Source organism: Vicia villosa, linkage group LG5 (assembly GCF_029867415.1).
Source record: "Vicia villosa cultivar HV-30 ecotype Madison, WI linkage group LG5, Vvil1.0, whole genome shotgun sequence".
Classification (NCBI taxonomy): Eukaryota; Viridiplantae; Streptophyta; class Magnoliopsida; order Fabales; family Fabaceae; genus Vicia; species Vicia villosa.
In genome coordinates, this window is record NC_081184.1 from 140771963 (window position 1) to 140790852 (window position 18890).

General features: G+C 34.6%; 1 protein-coding gene across 2 annotated transcripts; it reads left to right on the forward strand.

Annotated features, from left to right (window-relative positions):
- The first annotated feature begins 12498 nt into the window (after window positions 1-12498).
- On the forward strand, window positions 12499-17978 carry LOC131602791 (DUF21 domain-containing protein At2g14520-like). Of its 2 annotated transcripts, none has more exons than XM_058874982.1 (11): window positions 12499-12883; window positions 13114-13190; window positions 13531-13614; window positions 13853-13966; window positions 14079-14165; window positions 14452-14591; window positions 14682-14769; window positions 16890-16963; window positions 17139-17263; window positions 17406-17671; window positions 17753-17978. In XM_058874982.1, exons 1-11 carry the CDS (start codon window positions 12706-12708, stop codon window positions 17795-17797), a joined length of 1278 nt encoding a protein of 425 aa, XP_058730965.1. In that variant the 5' UTR covers window positions 12499-12705; the 3' UTR covers window positions 17798-17978. The 2 variants fall into 2 exon arrangements, with proteins under 2 accessions (XP_058730965.1, XP_058730964.1); XM_058874981.1 differs by having other exon boundaries at window positions 12502-12883; window positions 17139-17302.
- The last annotated feature ends 912 nt before the right edge of the window (window positions 17979-18890 follow it).

Here is an 18890-nt window from a genome sequence, read left to right on the forward strand (position 1 = left end):
TCCGAATCTGTTTCAAATGGCATTATTAGCTGAGAAAAAATGATATTTCTTGAAACTATGAAAATCATCTCACCTAGAGGCATATTTGTGTAAAGAAATAGCATTTCAAAATAGTGCAAACAAAATCACATTTATGTTGATGGTCCACATATTCAACCAACTAGCAGTAGTTTTGGGAGAAATGGGGGAGCTTTCTTAAATGGTGTTGATACATGATGGTTGGTCATCAGAAAGGGCTATCGGAATATCTTCAGAGTCAGAACAAGGATTGTGTGTCATTCTTTTTTATTTGAAATCTAAAAAAAAAAACTGTGAAGGAGTTAGATTTTAAAAGATATGAAGGGTTTGAAGAGTTGGTCTAAGGTTTAAATGCGAACTTGATAAAAGTACAATACGTGACAACCCTTATTAATTAAGGGCTGCCTGAGATTTTTGGGTATGTTGTAGGTTGGAGAGTTAGCTTGCGTAGGAGGTGAGAAGCCCTATATACGTGATTCTTTTGTGATCATCAGATTGTCCTTCTCAATGTTAATAGCAATCTTCATTGAGAGGATGTGGGAATGAATGGTTAATCCACAGTTATTTCAGACAATGTGGTTAAATGACTCCTTTCGTACGCTACGAAATAGGGACACTTCATTTCCCCACTTTCACACCTCAGGTAACCCTATCCAGAAGAAGGCGAGATATTCAACAAAGGGACAACACATTTAGAAAATGGACAATCGATCCGGTAAAACATATTGCAACAGAGAGAAACACGTGTTTTATCATCAAAAACACACAAATAATGACCACACAGCAAAAACATACAAGTCATAATACTTTGATCAATAATCACCCTAGCAAACTGCAAATAAAATTTCCTGAAAGAGACGACAATCACAGTAAACAAGAAAACAAGCAAGACCCTGGCTTCTTCCTCTACGAAGATGAGGAAATACAAGAAAATTCAGGTATTCCTTCAATCACCTTATTGGGAAAAATTGTTACTGAAAAACCCTTACACAGGGAGTCTTTGCAATCAGCCCTGGCAAATATTTGGTGTAGCCCCAAGAATCTAATGGATAAGAAAATGGAATAAGCTACCTTTCTAATTCTATGAAAAATAGCGAGGATCGTAATCATATTCTTAAAGGGAGTCAGTGGCTTTTCAGAAACTCGTGGCTCATCTTGAAAGAATGGGATGACACTTCCAACATGGACAAGCTAGAATTTCCAAAAGTCCCTGCTTGAGTTTTGTTGTGGGGTCTCACACTCAATGCAAAAACTACTCAGATGTGGCTTAATCTTGGGGATAAAATTGGAGAAGTCATGGAAGTAGAGATCTATGACATGCCTAACCGGAACAACATTGTAACAGTTAAAATAAATCAAAGCATCAACATGCCCATTATTCCTTAAATTTATATAGGATGAAAAAAATAACAGGATCACCTGGATGAACTTTCGATATGAAAAACTGCCTCTTTTCTATTTTTATTGTGGCCTCATGGGCCATAGTGAGGAATTCTGGAAAAAAAACTAGTGGCCCTTAGTCTAGGACCATGGATTAAAACTACACAAGTGGGGAGAAATAAGATATCTCAAACTGGCCGGTTATTCAGTAGAAACCCTTTGAGCAAGCACAACCTAAGCATATGCAGCCCTGTTGCAAACGCAGTGATGGAGAAAATTGCAAAGCTTACTATGCAGGCAGAAACAGAAATTATTGAGGAAGATAACGCTACTACCCTTATTCAGACAAAGAAAATAAGAATCCTAGAGATAGAACAACCCCTTACAAATTCCTCAAAAGGCTCAACAACATCAATGGCCATCCTTATGGACAAGGCTGTCACATAAGCATGAAATTGATGTGCTGGAATTGTAGGGGTTGAGAAACCCCGAACCATCTGTGCCCTCAAACACATGATAAGATCCTATACTCCTCACATTCTATTTTTAATGGAAACCAAATAATGTAATTCGGATGATAAGTTCATTAAATCTATGAAAATTAGCAACTTAACCAAATCTCATTGCATTAGTTTTGGCAGTAATGGGCTAGATAATGATGTTAACCTTGTTATCATTGATTCTAATGAAAACCTGACTTACTTTTATATTATATTTAATAATATCCTTGATAACTCCATTATATGAAGAGGGACAACCATTTATGGTTCTATAAAAACAATAAAAAGATCTTTACTTGTCATATGATAAACAACCTAGCTTAAAGAAATATTCACCCGAATTGGTTAGTTTTTTGTGACATGAATATTATAACCAGTAATAATGAGAAGGTTGGGGGAAACCCCCTTGAGTTAAATTTAACTCACATTATTAACAGTACTTTTAATGCCTACTGTTTGCTTGTTATATGATACGAAGGTAGTATGGAGACATGGTGTAATAATCAAGAAGAGGAAATTGTATCTCGACCAGGATTGGCAGATATTTGGCTACGAAAGATTGGATGACTTTGTTTCTTCACCACAAGAACACTCACCTCCCAAAATTGAAATTATACCATAACCCCATATTGCTTAAATTCCAACCAGAAACATACACCAAAATCTATAGCATCCACAAAGAGAAACCTAAGAGGTTCGAAAACATATGATGGAGAATACATATATAAGCAAAATTATCCACCAAAGTTGGTGTGATAACAGTAACATTGACCATGATATTACGCTGATTCACACCCTGAACACTTTATGAGTGTGGAGGAAATCCAATTTTTCCTAACTCAACAAAGATATTAACAAGCTGAGAAAGTAACTCAAAAGACTTACCATCACATGGTGGGGATTCAAGAGGAATTAATTCCCTTCTCCTTCAAGAGGAGATTTGGTGGGCTCAAAGAGCAAAAAATCATTAGCTTAAGGAGGGTGATAGGAACATTAAGTTCTTTCATCAAAATGCCACTCAAAGAAACAATCGTAATAGGATTAGAGTTATCGAGAAAGCTACCAAGGACATAAATTAGAAGGAAGAGGAAATTCAGCAAACTATTGTCTAAGTCTACAAAGATCAATTCAGAGCATATAATTTGGTGATCCACCCAGAATGTTTTCAAACTAATCATAGGACTTACGTTGAAGCGATGGTGAACAATCTAGAGACTGCCTTGACTAGTGAGGAGGTCATTTTCACAGTCTAGAATCTGAAGGGCAATTGCGGCCCCTAGTCTAAATGGGATCACTACTTTGTTCTATCAAACCTATTGAGAAATATTGGGGGAGGATATTCTTAACACTATTCTTAACAATCTCAACAATCAGGCGGACCCTAAAAGATTTAACAGTGCCTTTATTAGACTCATTCCGAAAAAGAATAATCCCACCAAACCTAATAATTTCAGACCCATAGCATTATGCAACGTGTTTATGAAAATTTTCACCAAAACTTATAGCTAGCATAATCAAGTTGATCCTCCTTGAGATTATCAGTGAAAACCAAAGTGACTTTGTCCACAAAATGAAGATCACAGACAATACTATGGTTGCATATGAAATTTTTGTTTATATAAACAAGTCAAACAGGAGGAAGAAAGGTTTTGCTGACATCAAATTGGACATGGAGAAAGCATATGACATATTAGAATAGAACTTTATTCATAGAAATATAATCACTATTTGTTTCCCTATAAATATTATTAATTTGATTATAAATAGTGTTAATAATGTTACTCTTTCTATTCTTATTAATGGTCATCCTACAAATACCTTCAAGCCAACAAGGTGAATAAGACAGGGAGACCCCCCTCTCTCCCTATCTCTTTATCCTTCACACAGATGTTTTTTCTAACTTAATTAGAAGCTCAAATTTTAAAAAAAATTAGAGGCATCTCAATAGCAAGAAGGGCCCCTAATGTAACACATTTATTTATTTTTCGGATGATAATTTGATTTTCTGCCAGGAAGAGGAGAAAGAAGCTAGAACTAAAAGATATCATCACTAAATACCAAGAAATTTTGGGACACAAAATTAGCATTTTCAAATCTCTGATGATGTTTAGTAAAAATACTACTAACCCCAAAAGAGTTATTTTTAATGAGCATCTTGGTATCCCAAGGATTAATCAAATTGACAACTATTTAGGCCTCCCCACTACCATTAGGAAATCCAAATATAGAAGCTTCAGCTTTTTAATGGACCCGGTCAGAAATAAGTTATCTACTTGGAAATCTAATTGCCTCTCTTATGTTGGTAGGGATACCCTTATAAAGGACACTCCCACTTATGTTATAAGTTCCTTTATTCTTCCCAAGATTATATATATGAAAATGGATGGGATGTCTTCTAGGTTTTGGTGGGGGAAAACAAAATACATTGGCTGCAATGGAAAAACCTTTGTCAACCTAAGAAGAAAGGAGGTGTTAGACGAAATCTAGAGGGTGGGTGAATAGATCGCTAATGAAATTTTATTGTTTAAAAACTATTTTTTTTAAATTGTTTAATTATGGCAAGCGAAAACAATTTTGATTTGACAATCATCTATCTGAATAGTTATCAAAAGGATCAGATATCCGTTTAAACTGTAATGAACATATTTGATTGAGGAGAAAAGTAATCAATGTGTTTTAAACAATAAAGTTTGAATAAAAGCACACAATGATAATCGATTTCTAATAAAATAATAAACAAAAACTTGACTTAAGCAATTTTTCGAACACTTGGTGTGCAATCAATGCTGATCAAAATTTTCTTTGGTTTTGTTGATATGAAAATCCAATTACAATCTTATAGATTACAATCAACTCAACAAAAACATTTTGAAATACTATTGACTAAGAAATTATCTAAATGTATTGATTGCAAAATCATTGGATTCATAATTTGCAATGAAAGTAAGAGAGAGAGAGAGAGAGAGAGAGAGAGAGAGAGAGAGAGAGAGAGAGAGAGAGAGAGAGAGAGAGAGAGAGAGAGAGAGAGAATAACTTGTTTAGGTAGTTCCTCAATCGGACTCGCTATGGGTACGTGTGGCCCCAATTCCTAATGGAATTGAGATAATGAAAATTAACCTTTCCAAATCATATGTTTGATGTTGATCGTATCTTCTTCTATTCCCTTGATCTTGAGCTCGATCAAGTAACCCAATGCTTTCCATTTGATCCTCCGGTTACCGCCACTCCTTCGATAGAACTCTTTTCTTCAAAGCGCCCACTCGGATGAATCCAAATTGTGAACTATTGTGACCCAAGATTACCAAATTGATAACCTGGTGTCATACCCCCAAAATTTGCCCATACTATTTCTCTTGTACAAATTCAAATCAATACACAAAGCTCCTAAACACACTCTCCTATACAAAAGCTCTAAAACTAGGGTTGACTCATTCAAAGGTAAATAAGTGAATCAATGGCTCCAAGGCATCTCATATGGCTCAACATATCCTACATCATCTCCATGACAAGTATGAAGTCTCATCTCAAAAGATTGGGCACTCAATTGTTCAGAAAGTCAACAGTCGACTGGGATGACCTAAAAGTCAACTGTGGTCAAAACTCCTGATTTTTTGTCAAGATCCTCATATTGAAGTATCATTCACCATTTGATCAAGAATTGATCATGGTTCATCAAGGAAAGATCAAAAATCAACAACTCAAAAAGTTTCTAAATTAGGGTTTTCTATAGGAAAAGTCAACTGAACTTTGACCAGCCATAACTCTCACATGGAACATCAGAAAATTTCCCATCCAAAGCTTGTTTTGAAGGAAATTTGATTCTATACAAATTTGTCTCTCACATGCCAAGTCTAGAAATGCTTCATTAGAGAGATATGGACCAAAACATTACAAGTCCTTTTCAAAAGTCAACAAAAAGTCACTTTTTTCAAAAGGACACACAAGGAGTATGGAAAATAATTTTGACATGAGACCAAAGACATTAGTTAGAGGACTCTCTAAGGATTCTAAAAAGTCTTAGAACACTTCCATTCCTAAAAAATTGAGGGAGATAGGCCTTGTCAAAGTTAGGCTATTTTGGAGGGAAAAATGTGAAAGAATTTGGATTTTTTGCAAATGGGCCCAAGATATTTTAATTCAATCTTGATCCACAAGTCATCCAAAGCCTAAGAACCAATTCCCACGAATTTACTTGATTTATTTAATTTATTATGATTTTTTATTCTAATTAAAAAGAATTAAAATCATATAAATTAGGAGAAAATCAAATATTTTATAAAAGATATGATTTGAATCTATTTTAATCACCAAATATATTCCAAATTCAATCAAAATTCGTGCACTATTTGATTGGAACAGGATTGAATTAATATTGGCCATAATAAGAAACTTTCCAAACCATATTTTCAATCAAATTTCCCAAGATTGAAATCAAAGATTTTAATTGATTCTCTCCAATTTTATTAACCTAAACATTCCTCTATAAATAGATGATTGATTCAGAGTGCAAGGGTTACGTTTTTGCAGCCTCAAGAGAACCAAACTCGAGCCCTAAAGTTCAAGAAAATTTCAAAACTGAATTCTTATTTGCAGGCCGATTCAGGTGTTGTAATTGATCAATACTTGTTCCTTGATCATCACTGAACGATTCCCAATCGTTTTCGAGTCACAGAGCATCAAGAATCAAGCACTGTAAGTCATTCTTGTCCGATTACTAAATTGCTTCGATCTTACAAATTCATGCATCCATACTCAAAAATAATTGCATATATATGTTTAGTATCTCCTATTGATCGATTCTGGAAAGTTTTGTATGATTTGATGCTGTTATGAACATAGTGCCATGTTAGGGCTCGAAACTCCAATTTGGGGCTTTTCAGTACAGGTAAAATCATAACCAATCAATACCATATCCAGATTCGCAAGATTCATACAAATCGATTGGTGGTGGTGCGCCAAATTTCTGTATCCCCTTAGCCCTATTCGCTATTTTTCGGTTTTGAGATGCAGGGCTTTTATAGCGCTTCGAGCAAAAATCGCTGTAAAAAATCAATTTACAGGTTGCTCGTGAAGGAGACGATGAGGTGGCCACAGGTGATTGGTTGGTTTGAACCTCAAAAGCGCGCGAAGGGGATTGGGGTATTCAGTGATCCCATGCGTTATGAAACACGCGTTACTATGTTCTCTCTCAATCTGGACCACCGGATCATCACTTCATTCAATCCAACGCTAGCAAGGCTGAGGCGCATGGTGAGCCACACGCGTGCATCACACTGGATCATAAGTTAAGATTTCCAGAAATTTTTTTATTTTTAATTACGCAGCCTATTTGTTTAGTTTATAATACATATATTTATTGTTTTAAATTCTTCTTTTTCTCTTTCTTCTCTATTATATAAAGTCTATTATATATTTTTATTTCAAAAACCTTTTTTATAATAAATATTTATTTATTTTATTTTATATACTTATTTATTTATTTAAATATTTATAATATTTGTTTTCTTTACTTATATTTATTCAAAAATTCTTATTTATTCCAAAAATTCATAAAAATTATTTTTGCATTCGATTTTATTTTCTTATCCTGATTTAATTAATTAGGTCGCGAGACCAATAATTAATTAAATCATTTATATTTTCTTATTTAAATCATACCCTAATCAGGGTTTACGACGAACATTCCAATACGCTGAAATATTTTCTTTTCTTGCCTTTGCCATGCCTTTGCCATTTTCAGGGTTACCCTGAGGCTTTCTCCGCCTGCCAACCATATCAGATCAAATGCAAAGCTAAGTGCCTTTCATTCTTTATTTAATTATTCTTTAAATTCTTTATCCTTTTATTTTTAGGGTTAACCTCGTTTACCTCCGAACCGATAATGCACTCACCCCTCTGTTTATTCTTTCTTTTCCAATTTTCAGGGTTTGTCGACTGCCAAAGCTACGAGTATTGGTAACCATAAACCCTATCTTCAATTATTACTTGTGTTAAACCTTTTGCTTTTTTAATTATATCCCGCTGGTTTCAATTCCCCTCTCCTCCGCTGGTTACAATTTCCCTTCCCCGTATTGCTTTAATTATTTGTCTATATTGCTGTGGTTAGTAATTTTAGGGAGTGTAACTCTGAACTAAATTAGAATCACCTAATTATAAGGTAATATAATTGAATATGATCACGTGATTGGTGCACACACGCACACTTTTGGGGTAACCTCTCTGTTGCCTGTTGCCTGTTGCCTGTTGCCTTGTGTACTTTTTGTAGAATAGCCAGTCCCTCGAATACGAGGATACCTTAGTCAGTTGCCTCGATTAAGATCATGGTCCCTAATGATGCTGCCTTCGATATACATGATCTCGACCCTCGAAAGTTGCCTAAGAAAAGGCTAAGGTATCCTCTGGCTGCCTACGAAAAAGGCTATTCTGATCCTTCCCTTAGACTACCTGCCTCTCTATGGCATGGGTCAGTCTTATGGCGAACGATAACGCGATGACCCTTCAACCTCCAAACGAAAGGCTTCCTGCCATCTTATGGCAAGGATAGACCCTTTCACCCTGAAAGGCTAAAAGAAACCTATCATCTAAGTTTAAGGTAATTGCCCTTAATTGCTTTGCCTTGCTCTAAACCTTTGTTATATTCTTTCTCATAATTCTTCAAAAGGGCTACGCTCACTTACGAGCTAAAGTCCCTATCTTTTTCATCTACTTTTCTAAAAAACAAAGAGCAAAGCAATTAAGAGCCCATGGAAAACCATGGATGCAAAGGGTGCCTTACACCTTCCCTTTGCATAATTACCCCCCGAACCCTATTTTATTTAAAAGGTTTTTCCTGTTTCTTTTAGCCTTTCTAACTTGTTTGGATAAAATAAAAGTCGGTGGCGACTCATGCTTAACCGCGACATTCCGATTAAAAAAGTCAGTTCACCGTATTACACCTGGTTATCGTTACTCGTTTGATCTTGGAGAAAAATCTCAGTTGGATTTATCTTGAAACCCCCAAAGAATTTAAAACCTAATTGATTACAATAACCTAGTTGGACCTTATCAAACTATATCTAGATCACACAAAAAATTATTATGTGTAGTTGTTGTATGAATGCGATGAGAGAGGATGAAGATGATGGAAAAAATTCTTTGTATATTTTTGCTTCTAATCACTTTGAAATGATGCGTGAATGCCTTTCTATATGTATGTGTGTTAGAAAGAAATAACAGAAAAGCAGATTTGCAAAATTACAAATTTTGGAAACAATAAAGTCATAATGTATTGACTCCCCGGGCTTGGGAGCCGACCTATAAAAGCTGAGAATCGACTCCAAGAAGGTAGTGCCACTTGGTTTGAAAAAAGCTTTATAGGGAGTCCAACCATATAAGATGGGAGTCGACCCATAGAAGTTGGGAGTCAACTCCTACTAAAATAAGTATTTGAAAACAATTGGGAGTCGACCCATAGAAGCTGGGAGTCAACTCCTACTGAATAGAATTTTTGAAAAACGACTGGGAGTCAACCCATGCGAGCTGAGAGTTGACTCCTAACCTTATTTTTCATATGAAATCATAATTTTGACTTGTAAAAATCTTTTTAACTAAATTTTAAGTTTCCTAAGATGAAAATGCATACCTAGATATAGAGAGATAAGGTCGAATGTAAAAATACTAAATATTATCTAGTTTTTAACATCATTCAAAACATCTAAGAGGATAGTGCATTCACAAGAGAATTAGGTTTTAGAAAACTTCATGAATTCATTAAAGCCATGTTGGCTAAGCATATATGGAGAAGCTTAGTTCATAGTACATGGATTATGAGACAAGGGAGCTGTTGAGAGATAGGAAATGGCACTAAGATTAACATATGGGAGGATAACTTAATTCCTAATCAGTGTAGGTTTAAAATCCTAACATATATGCCCTTGGAAACAAGGACTTTTTGAGTTACGGATCTCATTGAGAGGGAAAATCGTTGTCAGAACTATAATCTTATCAATCAACACTTTATACCTATTGATCGTATTAGTATGCTTCTGATTCCTCTAAATAACCTAGAGGAAGAAGATTGCCTTAGCTGCAAGGCAATAAAAGATGGGTAATATCCAGTCAAGTCAGGCTACTACCATATCCTTGAATAAAAGGAAAGCCATGACATGGAAATCTTCACAAGAAACCCTGATAAGGAAACTTGGAAAAAGTGTGGAAGAGTAGAGTTACCCCTAGGAAGCAATTCCTATTATGGAGACTACTATCTAACATCATCCATGTGAAAGACAAACTAAGTCACAGGGGTATTCAAACTCAAATTATTTTCCCGAGGTTCAATTCCAAAATGGAAACACGTGTGGTTTAAAGCAGGGACAAATTTATAGCCCAGCAAGTGCCCGGGCTCAACCCCCTACTTTCTTTGTATTCCCCCCAATTTAATAGTCGATTTTTAGACAAAACCAGGGGAAAAATTAGTAAAAACAGAGTGTGAAAACTAAAACAGATGAATAACTAATGGCTCAACCCAATTAATTTTTTTGCCCATGCTGCCTAAAATTCATGGCTACGCCACTGGTTTAAAGATGTGTGTTTTGGTTCTCAACTAAACATAAACTTCAACAACTATAGAGAATCAAACATTATAGATTGGTGCAAGACCAATATCAAGAATCTGAGAAAGGATAATTTGGCTAGATTCATAAACATACTTGATGGAATATGGGTTGCTATAAATAAATCTATATTTGATCAAAAGGACTTACAGATTATGGAGGTAATTATGAGTACAAATAAGAGCCATATAGAGTACCAATAGAGTTGGAACAAGGATAATTAGGGCAATAGAGGTGTCACTGATAGCAACAATTACAACAATTATCAGCAATTGGACAAAATCCATAAGGATGATAGTCATATGGGAGATAATAATCGTGATGCTAACAGGATAAAAAAATAAATAGTACCAGGGTAAGCAGAACATGACCTTGGATAAGGAGTATAACGTGTAGAATGGAGGAAAAAATATGAGAGGCTCCCTTGTTGATCAGATGAGTTAAAGGAAGGGCTTCCATCACTCCACCAAGAATGAGAAGAAACATGAGAACCCTAAAAGAGAGAAACAAAGAGTGATTAACGACCCTACTAAAGTAAAATCGTCTGATGACATTAAGAAGAAGTAGGAAACCAGAAGTCCAAAAAATAATAAGATCAATAATTATTTGAAGAATAATACAGATAATAGTAGTAACCTGATATTAGGGCCTGTGGAGAAGTCATAGGATCATCACTTGAATAAGCACATACATTGTCACTATAGTGCTCTTGAGGCCACACACATGTGGAACACCAAAGTCATAAGTCAGAAGTATAAAAAGATAACAAGGTGAAACAGAGACAAGTGAAAAGTAATAAGGAGAAGACGAAATCAGACAACAGAAAGAAGGTGATAAAAGATAACACAAACCTGATACTAGGAAGAAAGAATAGAGTGAATAATCTTCGTTGTAATCAATCAAAAAAACTCATTAGTGACTGGAACAAAGAGGAAACTAGGAAGACAAAGGAAACAGATGAAACAGACGAGTTAATACCTGTGATGTATGCCATAAAAGAGAAGATGAAAATCCACATGCATCACACAATCTGGACCTCATGAAGATTATGAACGAAAGCGGGGATGATATTTCGAGAAACAATGGAGGTATGTCACGTAGAAGAATGTGGAAATTGAAGGCTAAACTGTTAGAAGTGAATTTCACACACCAGATGAAAGAACAACACATCGGTGCATATGCTCGCTAGGATTTATGTGAGAAAACAAAATAACACGAAACAAATGGATAGTCAAATTAGGCTAAAGGCCCGGGTAGGGGTGGCAAATTGGACCCGACCTGTTAGGCATGCCCGTTTTGTCCGCACTTTTGTGCGGAGCGGTTCAAGAATTTAGGCCCACACACTCTAGTGTGCCAACCCCACCCGCTCCATTTTTTACGGGCTTTTGCGAACACATGCATTTACATAAAATTTTGAATTTTTAAGCTTAAAAAATACAGTGCTTGCGTGCCCGCCCCGTCTTCATTTTTAGTGCGGGGTCAGAGCAAAATTTTTGGCTCGCACTTTCAAGTATGTCCACCCCACCACGTCCTATTTTTACGGGCTTTTGCAATATAAACCTAAATAGGCGGACATGTCTCTTTGCCACTCCCTATTTCATAATCGCCTTGTATTGGTTTTATTTACCTTTTATTAAAAAAGAACAAATATAACCATTTAGGTTGTTATAACCATTTATGTAATTATAACCGTTTATGTAGTTATGATAATTATCTACACCAACTTAATCGTTGCGATTAACTGAATATATATAAAAATCTTACAGTAACAACTTAAATAAATTAAAAATCAACAAATAAAAGACAAATGTAATATTATGATAATGTTGATTTTGAAATTTCAATTCAAGTGATTTTCACATTTCATGCGATTTTTATTTTATTTTATGAATTTAAATATGTCTAACTAATATAACAATAATGATTAAAAAGAAGCGAAAAGTGCGTGAGAGAAGGAAGAGGATCCAAAGATTAAACGATAATTACCTTCATTTGGACACACTAACACGAGTCCCACCTCTAACTACCCCTTTCTAACGAATCCAGCTAATAATAGAAAAAGCAAAAAACAAAACACACGCCGCTACTCTTCTCTTCTCTTCTCTTTAACTAATCTAGAAAACTAAATGAAGTCGGTACAGCTCAAGCGGTTATGCTTTCTCTCCACATAATCAACAAATCGAAGAGAGAGAAAGAGAGGAAGAGAGAGAGAGAGAATGGCTGTGGAGTACCATTGTTGCGAACCCGGATTCTTCATCCATATCGTGATAATCATACTGTTGGTGGTGTTCGCCGGATTAATGTCCGGCCTCACCTTGGGACTCATGTCTTTGAGTCTCGTTGATCTTGAAGTTCTAGCTAAGTCCGGTACTCCTCGCGATCGTAAACATGCCGGTAATTATTGCGTAATTATGACTAATACTGTATCGAATTGAAATTGTTACCTAATTTGTTTTGGATTTTTTTAATTGTATTAGAATCTTCTTAGTAGATATAGCGTTTTTTGTTATTGGATGGACCTTTGGTATGTTGTAGAAATGGAAACAGTAACTTTCCTGTTATGGAAATTGATTTGAATAGTATTATATGTTTGTTTGAACTTGTGTTTTGTTGTTATTGTGCAGAGAAGATATTGCCAGTTGTGAGAAATCAGCATTTGTTGCTTTGTACTTTGCTGATTTGCAATGCTGCCGCCATGGAGGTATCGTTATTAAGAGCTTGTTTGAATTGATTTATTTGAACTCATTTATTGGGTACAAGCACTTGTAAAATTGTTTAGGAAAGGTGGAAACAACTTTTAATGCTCATAAATTATATTTTTTTTTTTTGATAAATTTGTTGGTGCTCATGTGTTTGATTGGGTATCAGGATTCTCTTGATGAAATTAGTTAATATTTTTTTTTGTTATAGAAATAATTTATAAATAAGCAAATATATATCAACACTTATGTTGTAAATGCTGAATTAAGTTGTAAATTTAAAGACGGGGTAAAATCATCTTATATGGATTTGATATTCAAGATGGTTGTTGGTTTTTTCAGGCACTTCCAATTTTTCTTGATAGTCTTGTTACTGCTTGGGGTGCTATCCTTATATCGGTCACGTTGATTCTTCTCTTTGGTGAGGTGAGAAAGTTTTCTCCTTATATGGTTCAAGTGAAATGTATACATATGTAATCAGATTTAACACTTGATGGTGTTTTATGTCCAATAAATTTTCCAAGGATAACCTCACTAGGGTCATGTTGAATGATGGTTTGAAATTTTAACCCTTTTGAAATTGGATTTATGCATGCTATTTCTTTGTCTAATACTTAACACACATTTCCTGTCCAAGTGCTGACATATGTTTGCTTCTGTTTAGATTATACCCCAATCGATTTGTTCTCGATATGGGTTAGCTATTGGTGCATCAGTGACTCCTTTTGTTCGCGTGCTTGTATGGATATGTTACCCAGTTTCTTTTCCAATTAGCAAGGTGACACATTGAAATCACTTTCTATTACTTTTATTTGAATAAAAGGAAATTTAATTTGTTTAGTCCTTTATTTTTCTTCTCAGTTTTTTTATGCCTTTATGTGGTTTTCCAGTTGTTGGACTATTTGTTGGGTCATCGACATGAAGCCCTTTTCCGCAGAGCTGAGTTGAAAACGCTCGTAGATTTGCATGGTAATGAGGTCTGTATCAGCATAATATGATTATTTTTGTTGAAAAAAAGACACCAACTACCCAGCTATGTTTCATGGGGTTATAAATCATTTGCCCTTGTAAATTTCCTCTATCATTAGTGGGCCACTCTTACGCTAGCTTTTCTTTTTCGGTGTGAATGTGTAATTTGACTGAAATATCACTCAGGGCTATCTGTCTACATCTCTTCTGGTTCTTTAGAATGCTGCACTTGAAATTCATGAATCATGCTTACATGTGTTTTTTTCGTTTCTGTTCATGATTGAATTGAATTAGGCTGGAAAAGGTGGGGAACTCACTCATGATGAAACAACAATAATTGCTGGGGCACTTGAACTTAGTGGCAAGACAGCCAGTGATGCCATGACTCCTATATCTGAAACATTTGCCATTGATATTAATTCGAAGCTTGATAGGTAGATTGTGCTAAGCAATTTATAAATTAAAGTTGACTTTTGTACTATTATACAAATTTTACTCATAATTAAATGCCTATGACCTAGCAGGCGGCTGATGACTGAAATATTGGAGAAAGGGCATAGCAGAGTCCCAGTCTATTATGAGCATCCCACAAACATTATTGGACTTATACTGGTATAGTATTTTTCTCTCTCTTTAATCGGTTGACATTTAACGTTCATTTTAGTTGAAAAGCTGCTGTGAGAACCACATGCAGCTTTACATCAACTGTTCTGAAGCACCATTACTTTAAATTAAAAAAAATTCAACATGGCAAGGCAACTTCCTTACCTAGAGCATTAATATACAAGTCAAGCATTCTTGGCTGTTGAATCAAAATTATCAACCTAGAAACTATCATACTCATGGGATTCACTTTTTGAAGACTCACCATTTGCAAAGAAATTTAAATTGATATTCATCTTCCACGTGAGACAGTGTTATCACTAGGAGCCATACTGAGTTCTATAAGCTCTTAACAACAAAGTACTTTAGGAAATTGAAGGAATTATAGGACAATGTAAGTTGAAGGTTAGCCTCCATGCTAGGACAGACCATACATGAAATTAAAGTTTATACTAAGTTCTATTAGTGCTTGACAAACAAATATTTTAAGGATTTGAACAAATTATTAGATAACTTATATTGACAATCAGGCTACACAAGACAATACCCTTACTGCATACTGAATATAACAGGTGGTTTATTAAGAAAATAAATAAATGCTGTTTCCTATAAGCTGTGTGTCATGGTGTAGGAGTTAATTCCAAAGAACGAAACTACATGTGTATTTTCAACTTTAGGCAGTGCTTTAAATAGGAAATATATGATATTGTCTTCCTTAGGCATTACTAACCCACTAATATCTTCTATAAGATTTTCTCTAGTTAGGTGTCTTATTTTTATCATTTATTTTAAAGCCATAATGGCCATTTTAGACTGTGTAAGCTACTTTAATACTGTTGGCATGGATAAACTCCTATCCCTGCTGCTTCTGTTATAGAGAGATGGAGAGGGAAGTATATTAATAGGAGGGTACTCTGATGAAGGCTGGAATTATATTAAACTCCGTTAGAATTTCTAGGAACCGTAATACCAATCTGAAGTGCGTAGAGTGCAGAGATGAAAATAAAGTTTCCGAGGATAAATTGATCAGTGACAATAAATGTTTCTGTTCAATTAATATAGGATTTAAATTTATCACGTGTTTCTGCTCAGCTTGGGCATTCGAGCTTTCTTTAGAAATAAGCAAGAAAATACATTTTTGTGGTTCAAATTAACTTAAGAACATCATCAGCACTTAATGGGCTGGCACTAGGTGGTACTCATAAGGTCTTGTGATGTTTATGTCATTCCTAGGAAGATCATTTAAACCAACTATGCTTTACGTGACTGCTGCATGTTGGTTGACTACGAAACAATCTTATAATTCCGTTACCCATAACCAAATAGTTTTTAAAACAAATTGGGAAGGGGAAATTATTATTTAATAAAGTATACTAGTGACCATTTTACAGAAGTACTCCAGAGGATTTGAATTTCACACCTTTAAGTCTATGAAAGAATAAGCCATACCCACATCATTCATTTTTCTAAACATTGATCACTGTTGTTTTACATTATAGCTTGATGGTTGATCTTACCTTGGTGGCTGGTTAAGTTCAAGAAGTTGTCTTTGGTAGTGCGTTACAATGTTTTCTTTCTCCGCCCATGTCATTGTTAAATTGTGATATTCGTAGTATCTTATGGTATTGTTATTGGACAATTTGCATATCATATAGTTTATTGTGAGGTCCTATTCTGTTATGATTTTAAACAATTTTGTTTTCTGTTATGTTAAACATCATGCTGATTTTTGTGTTTTAGTCTTTTATGTAATGTTAAAATATTTATACAATTCCATTTTCTTATATATGCCTTTTTGTAAAGTTTATATTTAATGCCACATCTTATATTCTATAAATATCTCGAATCCTGCACCTTTATATGTACCCAGTATCTATGAAATTTGTAAAAAGTATCCTAAAGAGGATTAATTTTCACCGGGGATGGCGGTCATTGTATTTATGAGAATTTCAGCTTCAGTTAGGTTTTTTTTCTTTGTTTTGGTTCCCTATGATAATGATTGGTACTAATTTATGTTAAGAAATTTTGTATGATAAAATTGCTATTCCTGTGCCACTTTCTTTCTCTATATTTTTCCATTGTTCATTTGGTCAGTTTTTCTATTCTCAATATACGCTGCACTATTGTAGATCAAGAATTTATTTACAATTCATCCAGAAGATGAAGAACCTGTGAAGAGTGTAACCATACGCAGGATTCCAAGGTACTTATATAATTATTTGGAATTAATAGAATGAAAAAACCTAGTGTAGGATACCATTTACATAGTGATCCCAATTAAACTAACTAACTAACTAATCATAATCAATTTCCAACTAATTATAGCTAACTTGTAACTACTTAAACAATATTCAATTAATTCCAACACTTGCTGACAGGGTTCCAGAAAGTATACCACTTTATGACATTTTGAATGAGTTTCAGAAGGGCCATAGTCACATGGCCGTTGTTGTAAGACAGTCTAACAAGAACAAGCAACCATCTTCCCCAAATAATGCAAATGGTAAGAACATGCAACCATCTCCCCAAAATAATGCAAATGGTAAGAACATGCTATTAATAGTTTTAGATAGTATTTCTTTTGTGTATATTGAACTGAAGTTGTCTTCATAATTAATGCTATATGTCATATGCTTTTAAAATAGATTCGGTGAGAGAAGTGAAGGTGGATATTGAAGGCGAAAAGCCTCCCCAAGAGAAAGTCTTGAAACCCAAGATACCAATCCAAAAGTGGAAAAGCTATCCAAATTCAAACAGGTCAAATAGGGGTGGTTCGCGGGGCAGAAAATGGACAAAAAATATGTACTCAGATATTTTAGAGATAGATGGTGGTCCCCTTCCAAATATCTCTGAAGAAGAAGAAGTTGTTGGAATAATTACAATGGAAGATGTCATTGAAGAACTTTTACAGGTACTACTAACAATCTTTAATAACAAACCTCTCCCACTCTTGAAGAACTCTTACAGTTTACTGACATGTATTTCTCTGTAGGAGGAGATCTTTGATGAGACGGATCATCATTTTGAAGACTCATGACGATGGCTTTTTCATTAAACCTGATGTTTTCACATTTTTCTTGTTTTGGACCTTGTAGATAATTAATTAGATATTGAGGTTTAGTGTGAGAGCTTCTGTTTATAGATCTTAAATGTGATTGGAACGAACATATCAGTAATGAAATGTAGGGACAAGAAAGCTGTTAATACTTGTACGTCAAGCTTTCTTAATGGAGGTGCACATTAATGGATCAGGCATGCCAACAAATCTTGGTGTATGCCATTAAAAAAAAATCGTGGTGTATTTTTTTTGAACTAGTTGATAAGTACCTGATTGGATTGCATTCGTATTTCAAAGAGCATCTCATGAATTTGACAAAAACAGAAAAAAAAAAAAAAAAAAAAACAGTACACTTATTTAAAACATGATTGGAGAATTATACATTCCACTCCCACTTTTTTTTTATTTCAAAATTACCCTTTAACAAGTTAGTGGGAGGTGAAGAATGAAATTTTCGGTAACCAAAAAAATTCCCGGTATATTTTTTTGAAAATAAAATAATTTATATATATTTTGTACTATTGAAAATTTCAAATTTCCGATACATATCGGAAATTTCAAATTTATGGTATTACAAATTTTATTTTATTTTATTTATAAAAAATATCAGAAATTTTTTCAAAATTTCCGGTAAAAACTCATGGAAATTTTTAAAAATACTTCGAAATTTCTAGAACTCCCCCAGTAGAAATGCATTTTTTTTTTAAATTAGTGACTTTAGGCAAGGGTATAATTCTCATTTTAAACTATTAATAGGGCTGGACAAAACCATCCGGCTTGTATGTAAACCAGCAAAACCAAAATAAAAAAAAATGCCTTGCGGGCGAATTCATTCGGGTCTTGGCTTTAACAGGTCAAAGAGGTGGTTTCACGCTATTTCAATTTGATCCAGGAAATATCTCATTCCACCCCTATACCTTCTCAGGAGTCTTTGGCACAATTTCTTTTTTATCCTCATATTTCGAAGATGCATCTCCGAACATACCATATTTCGTTTTTTTGAAGTGTTTTCGGAGATGCATTTTCGATTTTTTTATTCAAAATCAGGGGCGTTTCAGATATGCATCTCTGA

Excerpts from the sequence above, each read along its gene's own strand:
- LOC131602791 (XM_058874981.1), top strand. The coding sequence starts at position 12,706 with ATGGCTGTGGAGTACCATTGTTGCGAACCCGGATTCTTCATCCATATC. Across the intron at positions 12,884-13,113 it reads TCGCGATCGTAAACATGCCG|AGAAGATATTGCCAGTTGTG; the intron begins GTAATTATTGCG and ends GTTATTGTGCAG. Across the intron at positions 14,166-14,451 it reads TAGATTTGCATGGTAATGAG|GCTGGAAAAGGTGGGGAACT; the intron begins GTCTGTATCAGC and ends GAATTGAATTAG.